Source organism: Triplophysa rosa, linkage group LG15, assembly GCF_024868665.1.
Source record: "Triplophysa rosa linkage group LG15, Trosa_1v2, whole genome shotgun sequence".
Classification (NCBI taxonomy): domain Eukaryota; kingdom Metazoa; phylum Chordata; class Actinopteri; order Cypriniformes; family Nemacheilidae; genus Triplophysa; species Triplophysa rosa.
Window position 1 is genome coordinate 13,257,070 of NC_079904.1, and position 24,183 is coordinate 13,281,252.

The following is a 24,183-nucleotide window of genomic DNA, read 5'->3' on the forward strand; positions in this document are numbered from 1 at the left end:
TTTGTAAACATAAATTTAGTTTGACTGTTTATATGGTTAACATAAATATGTTTTTGTTAAGACATGTAAATAAAAACCACAACAGTTTCGTCATACAAGACCTCATCTCTGCTTTGTGTTTGATTAGTGCATTTTGCAAAAAGAAAGGAAGCTAACTCAGATCCTTCTATGCAAAATTGAATTTGGCCTGAAATTTGGCGTTTGCATATATGAGTTAGGGTTAGTGTATTCGAGTTGTTTTATGCTTCTAATGAGTGTTTATGTAGACTTAAACTTATATTCCCGTCAAGAACATGTGCATTGTAAAGGGGGAGAAATAATATAACTGTCATCTTAGGTGAATTTCTGATTTCGGTTACATGGATGCAGTTTCAGAGGATATTTTAATTATAGCGCGCCCATATTCAGAATGTGACTTCAAGGGATAATTCGCCCCAAAATAAAAAATCTGTCTCTTCTGTGGAACATAAATGCCTCTGTGGTTTTGTTTCCATAGCAAGTGTGCCAATGTTGTTGATTACCAAAGTTCTTCAAAATGTTCTGCAGAAGAAAGTCATACATATTTGCAATCTCGTGAATGATGAAAGATCACGTGGCCACACCATTTGGAAAGATTTGACCGTTACGGGAAAAAATTATAACCCAGATAGGCCTATACCAAAAAATGTTTGTCTTATATAGCGCCACCTTGTGATCGTCTGGCACAAACTTTTGTAAATTGTATGTCATTCTTCATGCACTTCTATTCTTAGTTTTATAATAGTTTACTGTGCTATTGAAACATTTGGAGGCTGCTCAAATTTAATAACAGCCATTTATATTTTAGGCTAACGTGTCTCATTTAAAATAGGAAAATAGGCCTACACAATAAAACTTCAAATTGTGTCTTCGATCAAAGTATCGCAAAGTTGAAACCATTTTGTTGTAGGCTATTTGCGTCATATGCGGCCGTTCAGGGAAGAAAAATCGTAGGCCTCAAGAGAGTAAAACAAGCTGAACTAAAATAAGAGGGTTTCCCTTCAAACTGACAGCTCCACCACCAATATAAGCTTTAATTTAAAGTAATTATAGCCGCCACCGAAAGACTTCTTTTTAAACCTAGGAGTTTCATGATGTTTAATAACTGACTGTTTAAGTGACCATGAGGCAGCAGGCAGTAGGAGAGAAATCATGCAGAGTTGTGATTCGTGCCCTGAGTGTTTGCTTTATCACTTTCCACCCTCCTGGGTTGAACGCCTAGGATGACTCAGTGTTTGCATCCAAGGCCAACCTTTATTCAATATTAATTGTTTCCTGCGGTCAGGCTGTACAGCCTCCCACACACACACAAAATACATTTATAGCAGATATGTAAAAAACCGCTAGCTTCAGAACGCTGGACAGCGCATGTGTGAGAAGACAGCGTCATTTAGTCCAGTGACCCAGTCATGAACTGACCCTTATCGGGACTCGATCGGTATTGTTCGTCATCAATGTTTTAACAAATGCATAGAAAACAAGAGGTAAAAAATGATCTCGGAGAAAATAGTTTATCAGGGTGCCGTGTGGATATACTATACAGCGTGCCACATATGGGCCAGATAGAAATAAACATACCTACACAAATACACAAATTAGGCATTATACGGATTGGCATAAACATATATTAATAATAATATTTTAATATTTTATACATCCCATTTCTGATTTTTTTACATTTACCACAGTGCTCCTAAGGCCTGGCATCATAGGCTACCACAACGGGAAGACAATTTCAGGTAAGAGACACAAAATCTCAGAAAGGGTGAAGATAATGTATGTATTGAATATCCATAAGTGTTCAAGTCTAAGGCGATGGGGAAATGGTTGGCAAGAGAAAGGAGAAGTGGTGCGTCACAAACATCTGTATCCGTTTTTACATGATCGTTTCCTCTGTACATCATCTCCTTCTCACGCGCGCACTAACTTTAATTAGAAGAAAAACGATACTCCGTACAGCCTGCAAAAATACACCTTTAGTTTGTGAATGGCAGGAGTCTCACAGGTACGTCCGTCGTTACATTTTTAGGGCACTGCCCCAGTAGATGAAGGATTTTTTTCTGACATTTTGCCGATGGACATACGCCACCATGTGGTTGTATCTCTCTGTAAAGTGTAAACTTAAATAATTTGTATCTCTTCGCATGTATGCATTGTGTTTACATAATACAGCCTGTAAAAACAAAGAAAGAATAAAAGCTCTGATAGTAACTTCCAGATATGGCTTTGGCTGTCTGTGTATGACAGAAATTCACACTCGCTGAACATTCTTAAAAGTCTAAATAGGAAATTGCGAACTAACAATCCGCTCAAGTGAATAAAAAGACGTATCTTCACATTTATTAACGGAGAAAATAAATAAAAATCAGAAAATCAAATGCAGTAGGCCTATTATTTAATAACGCAAGGTTGACTGAACACTTACGGGATGCGATGGAGTTATACTGTACTTCTAGTGACTGCATGAATCTTGCTGTAGAACTGATTATCACTTTAATCTACCTCATGCCCCTAGAGAAATCTATGCCAAAAAGTCGAATTAGAGGTGCGTAATTGCACGTCGTTTGCTCACTTCAGGGCGTTTCAATTGTACCAGTATCCCGCGCTGTTTGAAGGCATCGACAAGCGTCTCAGAGATTAAAGTCCTTTGTTTTCCGAACAAGCGACTCTGTTCTTTTGAGCGGTCGAGCGGCACGAACATGTGGAAATAATTGTGCTTAGCAACTGGAGATGCGTGTTTCTCTGCGAGGGTGCTGCAAGGCGGGCTCCGTTGGACCTGCTGCAGGATGAACGGAGAGGGCTATATGGGGGCCAAGTCTGCCCCGGGGCTTCGCTTACCACATACCGGGTCAGTCATCTGCGCAAAGAACTGTGAATCACCGTGTGCAGGGACACGTTGAGTCCTAATTCATAATGAGCCATTATCTGCAAGTTGGTATTTCCTATAGAATGGCTGAAGGGCAAAAAACGCGTGAGAGGAGAACAGAGTTCTGATTTAAAGGGGGAAAACACACACTTTTTAAAATGATTTAAAAAAAAAGAACCCAATATTGTGTATGCTTTATATTAAATCCTTCGTAGTGTCAATAATGTTATATTTTATTAAAACACAGAGAGAGGAAAGGGATCACAACTGAATAAAATAGTTTCTTATGTTACAGCGCCCCCTGTACAAGTTTTGACGCGCGCCCTGCAAAGTTACTGTGCACGTCTGTCACACAATACACTTGAATACAATCTTTTTATCTAAAAGATCAGGCATTAATCACGTTTTATGAATAAAGTTGTTTTATGAATAAAGTTAAGATTATAAATAAATAAATAAACGTTTTGCAGTGTTAATGCAGAACACTAAATACAAAACTATGCATGAAAAGAAAAGCGAAAAATCTGGAGCACTACCAGCCTACCTCCACCTAAATCACAAAGGGAAACCATCTAAAAGCTAAACATGAAAAGCGTGATAACAAAGTTATTTTAGTTGCTGATTGTAATCTGTGCATTTTCCTTTTTATAGCTTTGTATAGCCTACCTAGACTTGTATAAAAACACGTTTAATGGGTCACTTGACTCCATTGTCCCCACAAAAGATCCCTTTATTCAAAAAGGGCCCCTCTTACACTTACAAAAAACATATGGTGCTTTTCTTCCCTCCGCAACTTCTTTTCATGCACCTCCTTCAAAACTGCAGCTCACGGAGAAATCCGACTCTTCTCTGGAACTGCGGTGTGAAAACACGGACTCTTATTTTGAAAGGGACGCCCGGGGCAGAGGGAGAGAGGAGGGGCCGTTTCCTGAGAGTTATTTACTTTGAGCCAGATGATTAGTTCTCTGGGAAGGATGGACTGTAGCATTGAATCAATTACAGGTTGCTATTGCAGAGGCGCATTTGTGTGAGCGGCCGTGGAGCAGGACGCAGGAGCTCAGCACAAGAGAGAGGATTACTACTGCTTTACAACTAAGGACCCTTGGGGTGACTGGAGTATTTTACAAGAGCTTTGCCATTCAATTTTGGTTGTTCTTTTATCAAAAGGAAAAAACAAAAGGATTAAAAAAGGTATTGTATGAGTAAATTAGTTTAATTTGTTTCTTTTTTTTCCGTTTAGCAAAGTTCCTTGAGACGCTCTAAAACTTTTGAACCATTGAGTGTAATTGGAAACATTCAGGGTTTAATTGAATTAATTTGTCTTTCATTTATATTTGACCAGTTATCCGATTATTAAATTAGTTTTTATCATTTGACTATTTCTGAGACGTTTTAAAATTGGACACCCCTCTATCAAAATGACCTTACGTGGATTTTAAACATAAAATATTTTAACAGCGCTCACAATACACAATTCGTTATCGTGTTGGAAAAGGATTTTTCGCAATTTTATTTATTTTTGCAAGTTTGCATCAAGGATTATGCCCCCCCTCCCCCCTTGGAACCCTAATTTCATTTGAAAAGTAAAAGCCTGATTGTGCTGGATTTTACCGCGGAGTCGCGCAGCTGGGGGTGTCTCATCCCGTCGAGTGGCATCTAATGGCAAACACATTTCAGACGGGATTCTGTTTTCCACCAATTTTTGAATGAGATGCTCATTGACCATGCTGGAATACCATAGTGGATTATTTTGCAGGACGTGGTTGAAAAGCGTCGTTTTGGAGTTCGTGGAAAAACTTTTTGCTGCCTTCTCCGTTCGAGTCAAAGTCAATTATGCGAATAGGGGCACACTGAACCAACATTCTCAATGGGGAAACGTTCTTGCACATCTGGATTAATTTAATGCACTTTAGGTACTGTGGAGTCGTAAATCAAAAGCTGATGGACTGTTGCTCAAACATTGGACTGCGCAACAAAGAAATCAGATTTACAAACAAATACTACTTTTATTTATTTACATGGATCAGTTCTTTTTCTCTGCGATGAGCTGCAGCTGCGCCCAGATGCGTAATCTCTCCATCTACCTATCTATCTTTAGACCAATTTCTATTCCCGTGGAAATCGCTTTTCACATACGTTTGCGTGAAGCAACATGGTGTTGGAGGACACTCGTTCAGCTGTTGCCCGAAAGTGTCAAGCGCACCCGATCGGTTGTGTTTGGCAGCCAGCTGCGCATCCATGTGTGGGCGCCTGTGGAGTTGAGCGGGGAAGTTGCGCTCATTGGAACGAGCCGTCAAAAGACGGCGATACGCACCTTTGGGCATATTTTAAATTCTCATTTTTGAAATTGTGCCAGACATCTTTTTGCAATCTAACAGATAAACTGCGAAACAAAAAAAGTCAGGCTAATAGGTTTTACGCAAGACCCCCCGGATTCACCAGGCATACCTCGAGAGGTCTGAGATGAGCAAACGGGCTGTAAAAACAGATAGTTCGAACAACACTTTGAAGTAAACCTTGCGGTACCATTAAGCTTGCTTTTTGCAAGCCAATTTAGACATGTCTTAAAATAAGTTAAACCAAATGTTGGCTATTTATCAGATGTCCCCCAAAATAATCGTAGCTATTCAGGATAATTTGGCTTGGCATTAGCTGAGCTGACCACTTCAAGTTAAATGGGACGGACTGTCTGCTGGAGCGTTGATGGAACCCAGGGGTCCGACGATCAGGCAGACAGAGATAAAACAAAGACGCGCGGAATGTCTGATTAGAAACACGACAAGCGCTAACCAGTGACCTAACAAAGAATGTCATAGCATTGCGATCTTATTTAGACACTAAAGTGTCAATATTCCGGCGTTTAAATATTAAAATATTTTTTAGTAGCGTTTGAACAATAGGTCTATTCAGCTTGGGTATAGCCTATTCAGTTTACCACTTTTTTATATTTAGCCTATCCAGACAGAAATAACATAGGCTATATCTTTACAAAATAAATGTAAAACTGGTAAAAAAAGTATCTTCTAAGTAAATAAACGGGGTTTCGGACACGTTTAACTAAGCACATCAAGCATTAAAATTTCAAATAGTAATTCCAACTAATAGCTTTTGTGTTTCCCTAATTTAGAACAACAATAAAACTTGACTATTGACTAAAAAGTTATTGACTTATGCCTGTGGTTGTCTGTGTGCATCTGGAAAAGTTGTGTTTTGTTTCCCCCTAGTGGTAACAAAAAGATGAACCAAATAATCTAAACTGACCCCTGACAAAGAAGCTGGCGTCAAAGCACTGATTGAACAGCGTCCACCGTCTCTAAAGACTTTAGCAGTTTTAGCGCCGATTTTGATTTTTTTAAACGGATTACTAGCCTATCTAGAGATCAATACAATAAAACATGGAAGTGACAGAAAATTGCCTGTAACCGTTTTTCAGTTTTGAGAAAATGACTCCCTTGTCCTTCATTTCACGTTATCCTATAGCCTAATAATGAAATGTTTTTTTGCCCTCATAGCTGAGCACGATTTAAGGGACCATGGGGATTCTAGAGACACATCTCGTTCTTGGGATTGTCTTACTAGGAGTATTCACAGGTATGTGATTTTTATGCAGAGACAGAACCTTTTTATTTAATTCCACTAGTTTTAATTGGTTACTTAATAAAACGTGTTGTATTTTACTTTAGATGTTTCAAAAGCATTTCTGACTTTGAGTTCAGATGAAACCGAATTCATACTGAAACCTCAGTCTGAATTCAACATCACATGCTTTGGAGAGAGAACGGTTACCTGGGCTGAGCCATTACCGGATAATGTAAAATTGCACTCCGGAATATATCACAGCACTCTGGTGATCACTCATGCTACGGTCGATAACACACGTCACTATACCTGCTTATATGAGGATCAACACGAAAACCTTCTGGATATCTACATTTTTGTTCTAGGTACATTTTTTACTTTGACAATGGATTGTTAATAAAGAGTTCCTTTAGCTTGCAAGGGTCACGGGTTCGATTCTAGGGAAACACGTCTTGCTGAAAAAAGACAGTATCACCATCAAAGAAATTTTAATGGATTTGTTATTTATGATGGGCATTGTATGTACTTCAATTGAAACTGTAATGGTCTCTTTAGATCTCTACAACACTGTAAACATGTTTTGCAATACTTTCAATGTAATTTTTTAAAGGAATAGTTCATATTCAAATAGAAAAATCTGTCATTATTTACACTCCCTCTTGTCATTTTAAACCTACATGACTTTCTTTCTTCTGCAGAGCACAAAAAGGAGATCATTTGAAAAATGTTGCAGAAAACAGAAAGGTAACAGAAAACTGTTGGTCCACATTGACTTGCATTCGTTTTGTGCCCATACAATAGAAGTCAATGGGGACCAATGGTTTTTGGTTACCAACATTTTTCTAAATGTTTTATTTTGTGTTTTGCAGAAGTAAGAAAATCACACAGGTTTAAACTGTGAGTAAATTATAACAGAATTTTCATTTTGAAGGTGAACTATTCCTTTAAGTTGACCCAACTTGCAGGTTCTGAATTTGTTCATTCATCTTAATTTATTTTTAAAGTGTAATGTGTTTAGCTCTATGGTGGGATGTTATGTTACCTGTAATGGAAATCATTAGAATTGGTATTTTATTCTGCAGAGTACATAAAATATAGCACAAACGGACTGTGGGTCACTTTCTATAGCATGTCATGTAAATGCAATAGAGAGGCAATGGAAAATGTGCTTAGAATATATTTTTTGTCCTGCTTCTCTCCAAAGATCCCGAGGTGGCATTTGTTCCCTCCGTTGAGGCGGACGATATGGATGGCATAATCCCCTGTCGTGCTACAAATCCACATTCTCACGTGATTCTCAGAAGCCTGGAGAATGGTGATGAGGTTTCTGCTATGTATGACCCCAAAGTGGGTTTTTTGGGCATGTTGGCACCAGGTCGCTACGCGTGTGAGACGAGAGTCAATGGAAAAGCGGTGCAGAGCATCGTTTATAATATGCCAGAAGAGCCCGGTAAGCAATCTAAGCATACAATCATTAAACAGAGAGTTCACCTGTATTTTAATTTGCATGTTTAGGCTGTTCAAACGGTAATGTGGATTGTTTTTCACCAACTGTCAGATCTAAATATAAGCATTAGATTTCAGCAGAGTTTATATTTTATTAAATAATATATAAGTAAAGACATAAACAGGAAAACATTAATATTGCAAAAATGATACAATAACAATAATATAAAAAGTGAACTAAAAAAACAGGTTTAAAATTATATCAGATTAGCGTCTTTAATCGCAACACTGTTTATGTTTTGAATGATTTTGTTAGATGAAGATGATGATGAAGATGAAGATGCACAGCATGATTTAAGCATTCACTTGAGCGCCAGTATGGAGGTGTTGACAGAGGGAGATGCTTTTAATCTCACCTGTGAGACTCCACCTGGTGAGGCTTTCCACCAACAGTGGCTGCATCCACTTGAACAGGCGAGTCTTTATTCTTCCTTTTTATTTTGTCTCCTACAATGTAAGCAAAATAAGCTAATTTCAGAACTGAAGACGTACTGATACTGTATTAAATGCTGTAAACATATCCCATGTGTTTCTATATCTAACACTGCTTTTTATTACTCTCTCCGTCTCACTCTCTGTTCAGGCCAGAGATGCAGTAAGTATGAAGGTTGTTTTCCCAGACAAAGTCCTGTACATCCTCAACATACCGAAAGCCTCTGTGGCGGACAGTGGACTCTATGAGTGTGCTGTTACAAACCAATTCACTGGACAAACCAAGTCTGTCAATTTGGGTGTCACAGTCCACGGTATGTGCCTGACTGCCTCAACCTTCACACTTAGATTACACACTTCTGCTTTAACCATTAAACCCAGCTAAAGAAAAAGCTGGAAACGAAATGAACAGATGTGGTAGACAATCAATCAATGTTTTACATTCTTTTCTTTATTTTTCTCTTCAGATAGCTTATTTGTGGAAGTTATATCCAATGGCATTGGGCCCCTAGAGACTGCCTCGCTTCTGGATGAAAAAGAGTTCACTATTTACATTGACTCTGACCCCGAGCCAAAGGTAATGTGGTTCAAAGATGGCCATCCGTTGGATAACAGATACATCACCTCCAAGACTACACATCTGAATGGCCTCAGGTAGAAGATTACAACATTGTTGCTAATGTTTATTGACATAGCACATTCAGATGTCATAAAACAATCTTATATTTTTTTGTTTTAATACATCTCTTATGAAACGAAAATATGTGGGAATATACTGGAAATATAAGCCAATTTATTAATAATACATTTCCATATTAGTGCTTATATTTTAAATATATGAAAGCAGCAATTCCTTATGTATTATGAAATACATATAATGTAATATTAACAATGCACATTATTTATTATTCTTTTTAAAATTATTACATGTTTTAATATATTGACAGTTAATATAAGAAATATAAGAAAATATATTTTCTTTGTTTTCCGCTTTTGCTGATCTGTCCTTTTCTCATCAAGGTATGAGAACATTCTGGTTCTCCGCCATCCAACAGAGGAAGACAGTGGCATTTATGAAATCATTGCGTCTATTGGCTCCAAGAGTTCAAAATTTTCATTCAAATTGTTGGTAGAAGGTGAGTTCAAGTCTGCAATGTTTTATAAACTCATATCTAAAACAATAGGATATAACAACATGGACATGCTCATGTAAAGTCATATTGTTTATGTACAAATCGTTGTTTTTTTCAGTTGTAACCCCAGTGTTGCCACAGTCTCTATTGGCTCCTGTAATGTGGCCCCAGAGAGATACCGTGGAGGTGACTCTCCACTCCACCTTCCGACTCACGTGTCGAGGTCAGGCGAAGCTCACCTGGCAAAGCCCCATTGAACTTCATGATGAGACACATACTGAAAAGAAAGGACTCTATATCTCCACTGTGTCCGTTGACAACGCGACAGCCAGCCACACTGGAGAGTACTCTTGCTCTTACGACACCGGTGACACAGACGGAGACGAGAGTACCATCTACGTTTATGTGCCAGGTAATGAAGTGCTCTTCAAAGCGTTTTGGCCATTTTACATCTTAAGATGTACTGACCATGGATTTCTTTTCGCTTCGGACCGATAACATGCAGATCCAAATACACCGTTTGCCCCATCCATCAACTTTTTTGATCACCACGTGATTTCAACTCACGACGAGATGGAAATCCCGTGCCTTGTGACCGATCCCAGCACCAGCGTCTCTCTGGTTCACAAAGAGACCGGTCAAGTCCTGTCCAATGTTTATGACAGCAAGAGAGGATTCGTTGGCCTCTTCAGTGCCGGGACATATGCCTGTAGGGCTCTCATCAATGGACAGGAGCATGACAGCATAGAGTACATTGTTCATGGTTGGGCAGGTGAGATTGAATGAATATACTGTATGTGTTCAATTCCCATGGAACACATATACTAATTAAAAAGGAGTGCTTTTTATGCATTTCCATCATATGCCATCATATATTGCACAACCCATCTGCACAGACTTTGTGTTTGAGATTTAATAGCTGGAGGCAGGAACGAATGTTGACTTCTTATTATGTTCTCTCAGTAGGCCCTGAGCTGAGGGTTGAGCTGAAGGCAGAGAAGAAAGCTCTGCTGATGGGTGAAACCATCACCGTCGATTGTGTGGCCAGAGGCAGTGAGATGTTGGAGGACCACTGGAAGTACCCTGGAAAATTGGTGAGCTACACAGCTCAAAAACACATTTTTCTATGATTTCCTTTTTGTTCAGTGGATCATACGGACCAATTCTGGAAGGGACATATGCCTACAGCTTAAAGCACAGTTATTTTAGTTTTACATATTAATGTTTTAAAGTTTGATTTATTTTTCAAGCCACTGAATAAGCCTATATGAACATTCAACATACCCAATGAAAAAAAACGAGCCTCTGATTTAAACAAACAAAACAACTTTCTTTCTTCTGCCGAACACAAAAGAAGACATTTTGAAGAATGTTGGTAACCGAACAATGGCGGTACCCATTCACTTCTATTGTATGGACAGAAAACCAATGCAAGTCAATGGGTAGCACTGTTGTTCGGTTACCAACATTCTTCAAAATATCTTCTTTTGTGTTCTGCAGAAGAAAGAAAGTCATACAGGTTGAAGGATGAGTAAATGATGAATTTTCATTTTTGGGTGAACTATCCCTTTCTGATTCTTCCTTAGGCGGATCGTGGGTCAAAGACAGTGAAGGAGAATAGGAAAGATCTTGAGATCCACTATACACTGACCGTGACTAACGCCTCAGTTAAGGACAGTGGAGTCTATGCCTGCTCCATCACTGACATTTCAAGCAATGACAGCCAAACCAAAGAGCTTACCATCACCGTCTATGGTACAGACACTGAATACTTCACAGAGTAATATCCGTATTTATTGTGAGCGCTAACCCTAATGTTTTTTTGTTTGCAGAGCATGAGTTTGTCTTCATAGGTCGAGCGTTTGGTCCAGTGGAGACCGTTACGCTGGATGAGGTGCCAGAGTTCAGGATTAACATAGAGTCGTTACCCGCCCCCAAAGTGACATGGATAAAAGACGGCACTGTTCTGGGAAACATCGCTGCGGAGATCAGCACCAGGCTCGTGAAAACCGGCGAGACCAGGTGACCGCGACTTTCCTCCTATCAAACTCATCTTATGTTGTGGCGTAATTCAAAGTCGCTTTGGAATCTACAATGTCACCTTTCCTCTCACTACATCAAAATCTTCTTCAATGTGTTTAGTTCAAACTTTTGTGTTGCCTGTTCAGTTACCAGAGCGTGTTGACGTTGATCAGAGCCAGATCAGAAGACAGCGGGAACTACACTATCAAAGCGCAAACAGGCGACTTGACTTCCAGCCACAGTTTCTACCTTCAGGTTAAAGGTGAGACATACTTCTTCACCTGCAGGCTGACTCTGATATTTGTTTGTTTACCTTAGTTTGCATGTGTTGGCTTTTGCCTCTGCTTGCTTGCTGTCTGTTTGTCTTGGTGCATCTCTACATCTTCCATCATCACTCTTTTACGTACATTTGTTTATGTTTTTCTTGGTGTCAACTGGAGGATCTATTTTGAACATTGTGTAGCTGCATGCAAGCAGCATTTTCACGCATAGGGTATTGTACGAAATGAGTTTGAAGTAAAGTTAGAAAAATAAAGGTGTCAAAATGTACCGGTATTGACAATAACCATCATATTTAAAACAATGATTATCAATATCTACGTATTTGGTAATATTGTAAACTACCTTAAGAGTTGCAATGGTTTAATTTCTATTTTATTGACTTTAAAAAGTCCAATTGAATGTTTCTTTTTTCTGTTCAGTTTTTATATTTTGCCATTTTTGCAACGCTGTTGCTAAAGATTTGAAATCCCTGGTTTGTGCAATTCATTATTTTGTAGCAATGAACATTAAAGAAAAAAATCACATTTAACACACAAATAATATTCTCATCATTAAAAAACATTATGTCAGTATTTTAAGGTTGCAAATGTAGCCTTTAAATAAAAAAAGTAAGTTGTCACTATTTTATTTCTTGTTTTCCTAACTTTGGATAAAATCTTCTGCTGAATGCCTTAAAGTCATTTAGCAAGTCCTAGTATTTTATTTGTTCATTTTTTTCTTATGAATTTGGATAAATTGATTGAGCTTCATAAATGCAGTGTTGATAAATACAGTTATATGATATCTTATTTATCTTATATATTAAGTCCCCATGCAAAAAAAACAAGAAATTTTCTCTTCATTTTTAAAAAGTAAAATCGTTGGATTTCAAATTTGTGAAATAATGTTTTTCTTTTTCCTCTTAAAGTTCCCCCTGTGATTCTGGACCTGATGGATATCCACCATGGCTCAGCTTCAGGTCAGGGTGTGGTGTGTACTGCCCGCGGTTCACCCGTCCCTGAAGTCGACTGGTTGATCTGCAAAAACATTAAACAGTAAGCAGATTTCCTTCTTGTTCTGCATATGTGTCTTTATAATATATCTTACTAACTTTCTTTTTCTGTGAAAGCAGTCCAAAATATTGTAGGGAACACAAGCCTACAGTTTATAGTCAAGTCAAACTAATGACATCACAACCTCACTCTTCTAACCTCTGTAATAACCCAACAGCTGTGCCAACGATTCCTCCCAATGGTTCCCACTTCAGAACAACTCCACAGACATCAAGGTGGAATTGAAAATGGATAACAACAACATTGCCAGTCAGGTCAACTTCGGCCATCTCGAAAGCACTATTGCCGTGCGCTGTCTGGCCAGGAATGACATGGGCGTCGTTGCACGGGAAGTGAAGCTGGTGTCAAACGGTAAGATGCCTGCTGTACTCCATAATCTTTTCATATAAGAACCAACTTTAACTTTAAATAATGGATTTTGTAAACAAGTCAGTTTAGGACATTCATTCACATCTTTTAGTCTCACCGTGTTCCCTGAGTTGACAGTGTAAACAAAGGCAGAAGCTGATTTGAAACTCATTTGAATCACAGGTGTACAGTTTATTTAAGGATGAATTTTGAGCCCGAGAGAATGTCTGCTTTGAGGTTTTGTTTTGATTGTTGACTTCCCCATTAGCTAGTGTCAGGAACACTCAGAAACGTATGCCTTTGTATTGTGATTTGTGAGCTTGCAGTGCTTTAAACACACTACATTTAACTTTTACATCAGTCCTTACATCTGTTTGCCTCATTTCGCAAAGCGCTCGTGTTTTGCCAGTCTAGTTTTTCTGTGATAGATTCCACAGGTGTGCCGTCCACTGCTTTTAGAAACAAATCTATATGTGTTTACCTTAGTTTCTGTTGGCAGGGTTTGACTTACAACATAATGAATTGCTCACACTGGGATATTGATTAATACGGCATATGAGAGTGATGTGTCAAACGTGCTGAACAAAAACTAGACAGTTATTATGATTTATGTGAAACACTACAAACCAAACAAATGTGAAGTCATTAAACTTTTTAATGTGATCTCACTATATAAATACACATAGGTTGGCTAGTAAAGCAACATGATATACATACTGTAGGGAAGGGGCTTGTTTGTGGAGTCTTTTATCATAGAAGATTTGACACAGATCATGTCATGTTGTATCATATCGTTCATCTTCCACCCTCCTCCTCCTCACTGCTGCTCATGGTGTGTTCAGGTCCACATTCGGAGCTTACTGTGGCCGCTGCTGTTCTGGTGCTCCTGGTCATTGTCATCATCTCACTCATTGTGCTGGTCATTATCTGGAAACAGGTACTTATTCATTCATGCATTCACTCACTCACTCGCTCGCTCACTCACTCGCTCGCTCACTCACTCGCAATAACTCTCTTTATGCTTTACAGAAACCACGTTATGAGATCAGATGGCGGGTCATCGAGTCCGTCAGCCCCGATGGTCACGAGTACATCTATGTCGATCCCATGCAGCTTCCCTACGACTCCCGCTGGGAGTTCCCCCGAGATGGGCTTGTTCTCGGTGAGTCAGCCTGTCATGTAAAAGTGACACTGCATTGTGGTCTTGTTGTGGGCCTGTCCTAATCAGACATCACAATCTACTGTGCAGATTTGATTCGTGCAAGCGTTTTGTGTGGTAACTGTATAGCGTTTGGTTTTTTTGGGGCATCGAACACAGTCTTGCGCTAACAGGAAACCACTGCGGTGATGCTGAAAGTTACTGAAAGCACTTTGTGTTTGCATACTCTCTTACGCGTGGTCCTCTGGTTGCATGCAAATGAGTTTGCGTTTGTGTGTTTGTATTGCAGGTCGTGTCCTCGGCTCAGGAGCGTTTGGAAAGGTGGTGGAAGGCACCGCTTATGGACTGAGTCGGTCTCAACCTGTTATGAAAGTGGCTGTGAAAATGCTTAAACGTGAGTTTTAACTAGTAGTTTTGGTTTTAGTGTATGTAACATGCTATTATTCACAAGCAAGCATCATCGATGAAAGGCAAAAAGCACATTTTTGTTGAAGTTTTCACTAAATTCACTAAATGGATAATTCATTACTTGGTTAATTTTATTGGCTCTTCGCTTTCTCAGCAACGGCACGCTCCAGTGAGAAACAGGCGTTGATGTCAGAGCTGAAAATCATGACCCATCTGGGCCCTCACCTTAACATTGTCAACCTGCTGGGAGCATGCACCAAAACAGGTGAAAATAAACACAAACACTGAGACTCTACAGGGTGGTGTCTTTTTGGTTTGTGGGTTTTTTATTGTGTGGTTTTTAAGAGGAGTAATGTAATGCTAAACTCCTGATTTTAGATATTTTGCAAGTCTCTGATGAGATTAGACTCTTCATCTTATTGCCGTTTTCGATATTTCAGGACCAATCTACATTATCACAGAGTATTGTTTTTACGGAGACCTGGTGAACTACCTTCATAAGAACAGGGATGGGTTTCTCAGCCGCAACACAGAGAAGGGCAACAAAAAAGATTTAGACATCTTTGGCATCAACCCAGCCGACGAGAGCAGCAGGAGGTTAGCAAATACACAGAATAACAGTACAGCTACTGTACAGCGACATAAAAACAACATTTTTGTAAATAATTGTACATTTTTATCTAACTCAGGAGTAACCTGAGTAACTTTCTCAAACACTCTTAAACCCATTTTCATTTTTCATATTAAAGGAATAGTTCGTCATCATTTACTCACCTTTGAGTTGTTCCAAATCTGTATAAAATTCTTTGTTCTGATGAACACAAAAGAAAATATTTAGAAGAATGTAGGACAGCAAACAGTTCTGGGGAACTTTTGACTACCATTGTCATTTTTCCTACTATGGTAGTCAATGGTGGCAAAGAACTGTTTGGTAACAAGCATTCGTCCAAATGTCTTTCTCTGTGTTCAACCAAACAAATACATTTTACAGGTTTGGAACAACTAGAGAGTGAGTAATTCATGACAGTATTTTCATTTATGTGCGAACTATCCCTTTAAATCAACCCAGCACATCACAATATTAAGCTATTTAATATTTTACTGGTTGTTTATTGTTGATTTCTGTTTTCCCATGTTTTATTTCAGTGTTTTTAAGATTCCATGTAAGTTAAAAGTTCACTCAAAAATAAAAATTAGCTGTTTATTTTCTCACCCTCAGGTCAAGATGTAGGTGATTTTCTTGTCTTTTTTGCTGAAAACATGGTGATTTGCACCATTATAAAATGTAATCCATAGTCTCAGAATGGTCCTGAATCAGCAGGGTCCACAGTGTTAGCTTAAAATGTTATTTACTGTTCTATGAAATAAACAATGTCACCTACCGTACAACTTGGATGCGCTGAAGACGAGTTAAATACATAATTTTGAATATAAAAGTTATTCTACATTAGGTCCTCACAAACCTATTACAATAAGTTCACTTGCATCTAAGTCACTTGTAGCCTACTCACATTTAGTACTCTTAAATAATACCACAATAGATCTTTATGATGACGTACTATGAAATGAAATCATCATTTTAAAGCATAGCCGAAATTACAGATTGGACAGAAGAGTTTTCCTGTGATGTCACACATGCATTACACAGTCTTACTCATGATGCTCTCCCCTGGGGGTCTTGATTCCGTGAATCATTGTTTCTTCATGTGTGTGTGCAGCTATGTCATCCTGTCGTTCGAGGGGAAAGGTGATTATATGGACATGAAGCAGGCTGACACAATGCAATACGTCCCCATGCTGGAAATGAGCGAAGCCTCGAAATACTCGTCCATCCAGAGATCCGATTATGACCATCCGCCCTCTCAAAGACAGTTCAATGGTAAACAAAATGACAAACATTGTTTTCCCTGTTCTGTTTTATCATTTTTGGAGGTGTAGTTCACCAAATATTGAATTAATTATGTCATTAGTTGCACACCCTCATGTCCTCACACAAAGCTATTGCGTGGCTTCAGGAGAAGCAGCTCACAGTTGTAGGGAATGTTTTTTTCATGTACCTATTTTTTTGTCAGTTTTAGAGCGCTACATAAAAAGTTATGGTCACTAGATATAAAAACGTGTTTACTGCACATTTGGTTTGGCCTGCAGTGGTCTGGTCTGGTTTGGCTTGACTGGTAGTTTTAAAACACACGTACATACACTTAGATGTTTCGCTAGCAGAGAGGTCCACCCATTTGACTGCATTCTAAGCACTCTACAATTACAGAGGGTAATTGTAGTATATACTTCTTAATGCATACATCTGCTTACCATTCCTGAGACTTCAAACCCATATGCAACAATTGATTGCTTTGGATGAGAAACAAACTCAGGTTTTGTGCTTGTGTGTGAACAACAGAGAGTGAAGTCGAGAACCTGCTCTCAGATGACACCAATGAAGGTCTGTCAACGTTGGATCTTCTCAGTTTCACCTATCAGGTGGCTCGAGGGATGGAGTTCTTGGCCTCTAAGAATGTAAGTTAAAGCCCGTCCATCTCTCTCTCTAAATGTAATTGCAGGATTAGTGTCCATCGAGTTCGTAAACATTGGCTGGAAAACACTTTGATCTCGCCCATACACGAAGTTTAGCATCATCTGTCCAGACATAACATTTAGACAGCTTTAAAGCTCCTGGGTGATTCTGGACGTCCTTGCAGAGGAGGTGATCTAATGACAGGTTTCTGTGTTTGAGAAAATGGTCGCCTAGGTCTTGTGGCTGTGCAGTTTAAATATAAAGGATTGAGAGTTATATTGAGATCGAAAGAACTTGCTTGGTTTCGCGTAGGCTGAAGACTTTCAGGAGAGAAGCCAAGCGGTTAAAAAAATGAAGATAATGTTATTATAATGTTATTACAGTGTTATTACAACGTTGTAACATAAAACAGCAGGTATTAATTACAACGTTGTGTTTAGACCATGGTAACAGAGGGCTTACCGAATTTCATCTCACAGAGATGGACTTTTTCAGCCACCCCTAAAGAAAGAGTGGGAAAGAAGGGAATATGGCATGAAAACATGGTTTCAACGAGGAGAAATAGAAACAGGATAATATGTTAGACCTCTTCAAATAGCCAGAACTAAAGTTATTTTAATATTATATAGCCTTCTAAATCTCTCTTTAACACACACACTCACACGCTCATTTTTTTGTCTCTCTTGCAGTGTGTGCACAGAGACCTGGCTGCACGCAATGTCCTGCTGTCTCAAGGCAAGATAGTGAAGATATGTGACTTTGGGCTGGCCAGAGACATCATGCATGATAACAATTATGTCTCCAAAGGAAGTGTAAGTGCCGTCTCTTATATCGTGTGTGGTGGAATTTAGTTTAACTAACTTAACATAGAGTTTACTAAGTGTGCACTTTTTATCATGAGTAATCTGTTATAAAGGATTTAAGGCTCTGTATGAGTATACGTATAATAATAAATAATTATAATACCAATAATACGCTAAATAATATTCTCTCATATTCACAGACCTTCCTTCCAGTGAAGTGGATGGCTCCGGAGAGTATTTTTGATAACATGTACACTACATTGAGTGACGTCTGGTCTTATGGCATCTTATTGTGGGAGATCTTTTCTCTTGGTATGTTTCAATTGACTGTACATGTAATTTGTGTTTGTTTTGAAATTTTTGATTATTTATAATACATAAATGTATTTTATTATGCTCAAAATATTATAAATGTATTAATTGCATTTATATATTTATTTTATTATTTATAATACATAAATGTATGTTATTATGCTCAATAAATGTATAAATGTATTAATTACATGTACAGTATATATTCATTTATATTATATACAATTGTAATAATTTTTTTAAAGGATTTATTCTTTTAAGTTGCAAATATTTTAAGTTACAAAAAATGTACAGCCTTATATAATGTGTTTTTTTGTTGTTGCCGTAGGTGGGACTCCTTATCCGGGTATGGTTGTGGATTCCAGCTTCTACAACAAGATCAAGAGCGGATACCGAATGACAAAACCCGAGCACGCTTCTGATGATGTGTAGGCTCAAACTTTACGTTAAAGTGGCTTTTTTGATGTGTAGGGCTTGGGTTGCTGATGTCTGACTGGTGTGTTTTTTTGAATTTTTTAGCTATGAGCTTATGATGAAATGCTGGAACAGTGAACCAGAGAAGAGACCTTCCTTCCACGGCCTGAGTGAGACAGTGACCTCCCTGCTGCCCTCTGGATATAAGAGGGTAAAGACATCCTAACTTATTTCAGTTGCGTCTCTTTCTGTTGACTACTTTTACTTTTACTACTTTTAAACCCTTCTAAATAAATATTTTTTTCTTTGAAAAACACTTATTGTTTACCCCGTTCCAAACCTAGACTTTAAGTCTATAGAAAGAATTAATCATATAAAAATGTTTTTGTTAAACAAATTGTGATCATTTAAACAAATGATTTTCATAAAACATTTTTCCTTCAATCGTGGTTTCATTTCCAAGACTTTCTTTTGATTTCTTTTAATAAAGGTATACCGAAAGTAGCCTTAAGGGTAGAGACACCACCCATAAATGCAAATAAATTTGAGTACAAGATTCCATCTTGTTTTTCCTGTCCTCCTTCGCTGGTGCTCTTCTTCTGTGCCATAATGAATGGGCCCAATGAAACTTTGGTGGAAATGGCTTCCCACTTCCTTTAGCTTAAATGCAGTGTGTCACTGTGGGCTTTGCGGCCTCGTCTACGTGTACGTCTTCACTGCCAACACTGCCAGACCGCTAAGAGAGATTAGCGCACCGGCGCTCCAGCTGGCTAACGCCCCGGCAAAGCAAAACCCAGCAGTGCTAATGACCTGTAGCTTACAGTTAACGTCCGCCAGCTAGCCGTAATTGCTCTATTAAACAGACACCGCACATGCTACTTCAAAAAACTGTTTCCCTGAGGCACATGGCACAGGCCATAACTAGCTCCTGTTATAGCACCTTAGGCAGGGGTGTGGTGGGAAATGCGGTTCTTAATGTGCCTCCAAACCCTCAAGTAACAGAGCGTTTTGCAGCAATAGGGTAGGACTTTGGGGTGAGCTGTGTTTATGGTCACCTTGGATGAAACCAAGTGCAACCACCAGAAGTGATTAAATTTAATGTCCTTCACTGATGCACTATAAGAGACACTATGGAACGTATATGCGTATTTCTTTAGCTGATCTTTTTGTGTTTTATTTTTATTGGTGTGCAGAGCTATGAACGTGTGAATCGTGACTTCCTGAAGAGCGATCACCCTGCCGTGACCCGAGTGCAATGCGTCGACAATGATGATGAGTACATGGGTGCGCTCTACAAAAACCAGGGCAAACTAAAAAATCGCGAGAGTGGTTTTGATGAACAGAGGCTCAGTTCTGACAGCGGTTACATTATTCCTTTGCCGGACCTTGACCCGTTGTCAGACGAAGAATATGGCAAGAGGAATCGACACAGGTATATTCCAGTTTATAGCGTGTATTTCAATCGTGTGTTTCAATATTCCAGCTATTTTCCAATTTGTGTCTTAACCAAATTGAGTAATGAGTAATATGACTGTATACCAGTGGTCTCCAGGCTCACGTGAAGCCTGCCAAGCACATTTTATAGCCTCAATTTTATTTTCGGGAGCTATGTTAATATTTTATACATCATGAAATAAATTATCATTGAAACTATGAAATGTGTAATGTGATTTACAGAAAACTATAAATGTAAAAATTATTATCAAGTTTTAGGATTGATTGTTGAATTAAAAAATAAAATGCTTGTGATAAATCACATTTATTGAGGCAGGATATCAAAATATTTTAACATTCCTTTATTATACTGTATAATGATGGTTAAAAGTAAAGAAAAGCAAATGTTTACAAAATGCTTGGACACTGAGAACCCCAATTATAGGAAAATCCCATAAAGGTTTGTATAACATAAATATATTAACTCTTATATATTAATAATAATATGATTATATATTAATAAATATGAAATATTATTACATATTTTTTTATTTTCACCCTCCTGTTATGTGCGAATTGATTTAATGTTTGGGGTTATATTGACCCAACAAATGCTTTAATGTATGATAAATTAAATAAAAAAAATTATTTGCTTTTTACTCACACTTTACCTACCTAATATAAAAATAGGACAAAACATAACTTTTTTTATCTATATATACTTTATTTTATTTGTACATGAGATTGCTGAGTTCTCTAAATGTAGTTGATGCAGAAACCACAAAAAAATGTTGATTCTCAAAGATGCTTCAAATTCCTTCAAAAACTAAACAAAAAACCTTACAACATTCAAGCTCTAGTTCCAGCAGGCATCAGAAAAGAATACAAAAAATAAACTGAAAACTATTATTTCTAATAAATAATAATTATTATTTCCATGAATTCATTTTCTTGCTGACTATTTTCGAGACTCAAGGTTTAAAAATACAATCAGAATACTTTTCAGAAGATGTCAAAGTTGCTCTGGCAACATACCAGCAGGGTACTATTCAACGGTGATTTACTTTTGTGATAATAAGTTTGTAGTTTTTGCATTACGTGCAATGTGAATGACTGAATTCTCTATCTTTCTGTAGCTCACAGACATCAGAGGAAAGTGCCATTGAGACGGGCTCCAGCAGCTCAATGACCAAGCGTGAGGGAGAGACCCTGGAGGACATCACCTTGCTGGACGAGATGTGCTTGGACTCAGGAGACCTGGTGGAGGACAGTTTCCTGTAAGAGAAAGATGTAAAGAGAGATATTCCTCCACAGACAGTTGCGTTTTCCAGGAGCCTCCAAGTCAACTGATATCTCTATGCATTCGTCCCTTTATTTCTCTTCACCCTACTTTCTTGGAGCCTTCGAGGAATACACATTGCTGTGTGAATGTCATTGAGCCTATGGTTTTTTGGATTAGACACCGCCCTCTAGAGGTCTGGAGGAATGAGCTGTGTAGCACAAGACTATATGAGCACTCTTGATGGGGACTCTAATGAAGCTAAGACCAACGAGGAGGGAAAGTGGAGGATATACTTATGTCTGTGTATCATTTTTGTATGTTTGAAATATGTTTATGTGCGTGTGAGTGGTTTGTATGGAACTTTGTTGTGATGGGCATTCCGGTCAGCAATAAGCAGATCATATCAAAGACCTGAGTGAGTCAACTTCTACCTTCCATCTGAGCTACGAAAGAACCACTACAGACATTTACTACACTACAGACAGCTCTTAACAGGCTGGACAACTGGGAAAAACATGATCTATGGTTGGATCACAACTGTTTTTTCTTTCCTCACTATCACAGTTCTGCAGGATATGCAACTTAAGAAGACCCTGGACTACATATAGGTTTAATGTATCATCAGTTCATGTATGGTCAGTGTCTGTGTGTGACAGTTTGAATTTTATTTTTTTACTCTTTAGATATGGATATATTATTTGTGAATATTGGGTTGGGTAGGGAGAAATTTCGTAGACATAAATGAAATACATGGCTGACTTGCAAGTCATTTTTGTGACTTCAACCTTTGTAAGATGTTATTTATGTCATCGTGTAAGGCCAAAGGTTTTACCTAACTGTCCAAATGGTATATGAACCAGAGCTTTCTGTTTTCATAACGTATGTGTCAGTCTGGTTTTCTAAGCTATGCCAATGTTACAATCTTACATTTGTACAGTGTGCAGCAATATGTTATCCTGTGAAAATGGCTTTAGCAAGAGCTCTTATGACTCATTACAACAATATGAAGTCACCATCCTTAATACAATGACTAGAATAAGCTGGAATGGATATGTTTGTTACATAATTTTGGCTCACCTTATCAATATCATTTCTTGACATTTTTTTAAACGGCTTATCAACTGTCATGTCATCTTTTGCGCTCTTATAGTTTTCAAAGCTTGTACCACAGTAATGTTGAATTATTTGAGATAACTAAGAAAAAACCTTTTTGATATTCCGTGAAATTATCTGCAAACTAGTATACTAGACTATGCAAGTGCTTTTGGTTTATGTTTGATTCCCCCCAGAGTCTTGGGCAGGTTTTATCTTGTTTGGATTGGATTTATATAGGCATTTAGCCAGAGATAATCATGCCTTGACAGGCTTGTTAATTTATTGGCTTGTGAAGACCACCCCTAAAGCAAAACCACAATGAAAATTTACACAAGAACCTGCATTTCAGCCAAATCCTGTACCCGTGAAGCGTCTTGGACACAGTATATATTTTTAATGTTGATGTTATACATCACTGTTCATTGTAAATGTGTATCATTGTTTATCACAAATTCAGCATATCACTGCCTTTAACCCCCCTCCCCTCAGTCTATTCAGCATATCACTGCCTTTAACCCCCCTCCCCTCAATCATCACCCTCTACTGTGATATATTCCACGGGCACGGTCATGAGGAGAAAAAAACTATTGCACTTTTTAAAACTTCTTTTTTAAATATTTTAATCTAAGAGTTTCTTTGTTCAGCTGTGTGTAGACATTCTACATTTTGTCTGTGCTAAAAATATAAATGGTGTAAATTTAAAGAGACAGTAGATTGAATGTTTTTGGAAGAGATAAAAACAGGAGAGGTATGAAGTATATTCTATGGTACAATATGTGTAATTCTAGGCAGTTATTCTCTTAACAGATGTTATCCTTTTGCTATGAAATGCATTATGACTATGTACATTAAGAAGATTTATATTTCAATAAATGAGATTTAATAATGTACCATGTGGTCAAGAATTGCTATCTTTTCATTTGAAATACTGTCTATATAAAATAGATCTATTTTAAGAACCAGAGATCTTATTTTTGAGATGTATTGAAGTATTGACCCGCACGAGTTTTAACTGGCAACCAGACAATAATGTTTTTCGTGGTTTACTTAAACCCTAATTTAAATGAGGCGGTGTAATGATTTAGATTTTATTGGTCATTGGTAAACTAACTAATCTTTCATAATGAATATTCAAATAACGTAACTTCGAAAAGAGAGGGAAATTGACATTTGTAGATAACCAATCATAACCATTGGCGGCCTTTCAAGCCAGCATTACTGTACTGCGTCATCACGACTCAGGTAATCCAAAGAAAGGCTTTAAAGTCGGCCAAAATGTCGATGAACTTTGTCATTTCTTAAGTAAATGATAAAATGATGTAAGAAAAACAATGTGAACGACCATTTGAAAAGGCGAAGAAATGTAAGATGCTTTTTAAACGCAGGTAAATAATGTTAGATGTTGGTCTTTGTCAGTAGATGGCACTGTTGGCCTTGTTCCATTTATTTACTTGTTTTAGTGTACTTAACATATTATAACGCGTCATTTATTATCAGTACTGTTAAGGGAGATGTGTATGGGGTAT

General features: G+C 38.0%; 1 protein-coding gene across 2 annotated transcripts; it reads left to right on the plus strand.

Moving 5' to 3' along the window:
* The first annotated feature begins 3,866 nt into the window (after positions 1 to 3,866).
* pdgfra (platelet-derived growth factor receptor, alpha polypeptide) lies at positions 3,867 to 23,535 on the plus strand. 2 transcript variants are annotated; one of them, XM_057353783.1, is made up of 29 exons: positions 3,867 to 4,075; positions 6,397 to 6,475; positions 6,568 to 6,828; positions 7,668 to 7,913; positions 8,226 to 8,383; positions 8,553 to 8,715; positions 8,869 to 9,055; positions 9,422 to 9,537; positions 9,653 to 9,946; positions 10,040 to 10,306; positions 10,498 to 10,628; positions 11,121 to 11,289; positions 11,367 to 11,556; positions 11,703 to 11,818; positions 12,746 to 12,872; positions 13,048 to 13,241; positions 14,081 to 14,175; positions 14,268 to 14,400; positions 14,687 to 14,791; positions 14,960 to 15,070; positions 15,246 to 15,402; positions 16,524 to 16,684; positions 17,204 to 17,319; positions 18,007 to 18,129; positions 18,321 to 18,432; positions 18,761 to 18,860; positions 18,952 to 19,057; positions 20,040 to 20,278; positions 21,417 to 23,535. In XM_057353783.1, exons 2-29 carry the CDS (start codon positions 6,418 to 6,420, stop codon positions 21,559 to 21,561), a joined length of 4,380 nt encoding a protein of 1,459 aa, XP_057209766.1. In that variant the 5' UTR covers positions 3,867 to 4,075; positions 6,397 to 6,417; the 3' UTR covers positions 21,562 to 23,535. The 2 variants fall into 2 exon arrangements, with proteins under 2 accessions (XP_057209766.1, XP_057209767.1); XM_057353784.1 differs by having other exon boundaries at positions 10,501 to 10,628.
* Positions 23,536 to 24,183: the final 648 nt, after the last annotated feature.